Source organism: Camelina sativa, chromosome 2, assembly GCF_000633955.1.
Source record: "Camelina sativa cultivar DH55 chromosome 2, Cs, whole genome shotgun sequence".
NCBI classification, from domain to species: domain Eukaryota; kingdom Viridiplantae; phylum Streptophyta; class Magnoliopsida; order Brassicales; family Brassicaceae; genus Camelina; species Camelina sativa.
Window position 1 is genome coordinate 7,308,695 of NC_025686.1, and position 1,849 is coordinate 7,310,543.

Genomic DNA, 1,849 nt, shown 5'->3' on the forward strand with positions numbered 1-1,849 from the left:
AAAAAAAAAAAAAAACTAATCGAACAAAACAAAAAAAAATAAAGAAAAATATATCACCTAAAAAAGAAAGATGTAAAATGGAAAAATTATAACTGAAAAAAAAAAGTAATAATAATAATAATAATAATAAAGAATCGCAAATAAGAAAAAAAAAAAAAACCAAAATTAAGAAAGAAAAACTAAGAAACTGAGGAGCTTTTGAGATCAATAACGATGACATTTATATTTTCTTTGCTTCCTCTAGCAATTGCAAGCTCTGCCAGTATCACTGCAGCCTTTGTCGTGCTTGATTCACTTGTACATCTGTCATAGACATCATAAACAATAAACAAGTATAAAATTCTATTAGTCTTATCTTATATGGTAAATTATCTTATTCTACAACTACACCATAACAATGAAGAAAAAAATAATCTTTAAAAATCACATAAGTCGCAAACTATATTAGGACAAAAACAAAAATCAGTTTTTCTTGCAAAAGAACAAGAATAATCTAGTAAAGATCTAACCCGTCTGGTAATTTGCCGTAAAGACAACGTTTGACAAGCTGATATGTGTCACTGTCGGAGACAACGTCCCATAGGCCTTCACATGCAAGTACTATGAAATCGTCTATCTTCTTTCGTTTATGGATCTTCAGGATTTGCTCCTCACCATTCTGAAAAGATGACAAAAATAAATTATTTGGTTAGCTATTATACTAAAAAAAAAAAAAAACCTGTTAGTGACGATAGACTTCTAGAAAAAAGAGAAAAATCTAAATCCATGTTCTATGAAATTAATACCATAGTTTCTAAATTACACCATATTTCTAAAGAAATTACGAAAACGGAAAAAACGTTGTTTATGAATACTTAACATCGTATTTTGTTATAACGAAAACATAAAAACTAAAACAACACAGAAAAACATGCACACACACTAATGCAGAAAAAAAAAAAATTAAATGATCCAATTTAATGAGTTTTCTTTGTTGCAACAAAGAAGTTACCTTGTGATGGTGGATATGGCATAGAGGCAAAGCTACTCCGCCATGAGAATAAAGAACCACCCTCGCACCGCCACGACACAGCACAATCACCTCCTCTTTTCCTACAATCATAACCACCGCTTCTGCCGCGGTTGTCCCCACAGTCCCCACCGCCTCCGAAAAACACGATCTCATAACTTTATTCCAGTCCGCGGCAGCCCCACGACCATGGCATGCTTTTACTTCCTCTTTCACGAGGCGACGCAGCCTGTCCTCGAAAAATTTAGCGAGCCTAAGACCGTCAAAGATTCCGAAAATGTCATAAGAGGGAATCTCGTCGACGACGGTGGAAACGGCGGTTGTCATAGCTCTCTGCCGTCCCATGACTGAGACTACTCCGTGGACGGCGTTTGTTCTGCCGTCTTTATCGTTGATTGCCACGTCAGCCATAAGTGCATCGACTAGAACTTGTGTTCCTCCTCCTGATGTCCCAACATCCCCTAAATATATCGAAGATAATTTATTTGTCAAAAAAACGTACAATATAAAATTTCTTTACCCAAAATGTTTTTGCTTTAATCTGATTATTTCGGGTTTGATAATACTAGATTGCTACTTTTAGAATTTGTTATTATGTTATAAGTTAATCAAGAAAGAAATAAGTCTTACGTTCAATAAAATTATTCTTTAATAATATATCATAACTTTTTTTTTTTTTTTAATTACATTTTAGTTCTTATGTCAAGATAATGATAAAAAAAAAAAAAAAGAACAAAAAACAGTTTTGTGCTAGATTAGATTCAAGCACTCTTGTAAAATTCGAAAAGAAGCAAAACTATATAAGGACTATCATAACTAGTAATTTTTTTTTTTTTTTTT

At 32.6% G+C, this 1,849-nt stretch overlaps 1 protein-coding gene across 1 annotated transcript in view; it reads right to left on the reverse strand.

The window, feature by feature from the left end:
• The window catches only part of LOC104719435 (probable protein phosphatase 2C 54), a 2,420-nt gene continuing 710 nt past the window's right edge, over window positions 140-1,849 (reverse strand). Inside the window, exons 2-4 of the mRNA XM_010437375.2 lie at window positions 992-1,499; window positions 510-658; window positions 140-303 (exon numbers count right to left, since the gene is read on the reverse strand). Coding sequence (XP_010435677.1) covers window positions 180-303; window positions 510-658; window positions 992-1,499 — 781 coding nt within the window. The 3' untranslated portion in view covers window positions 140-179. The remainder of the gene's footprint in view (window positions 304-509; window positions 659-991; window positions 1,500-1,849) is intronic.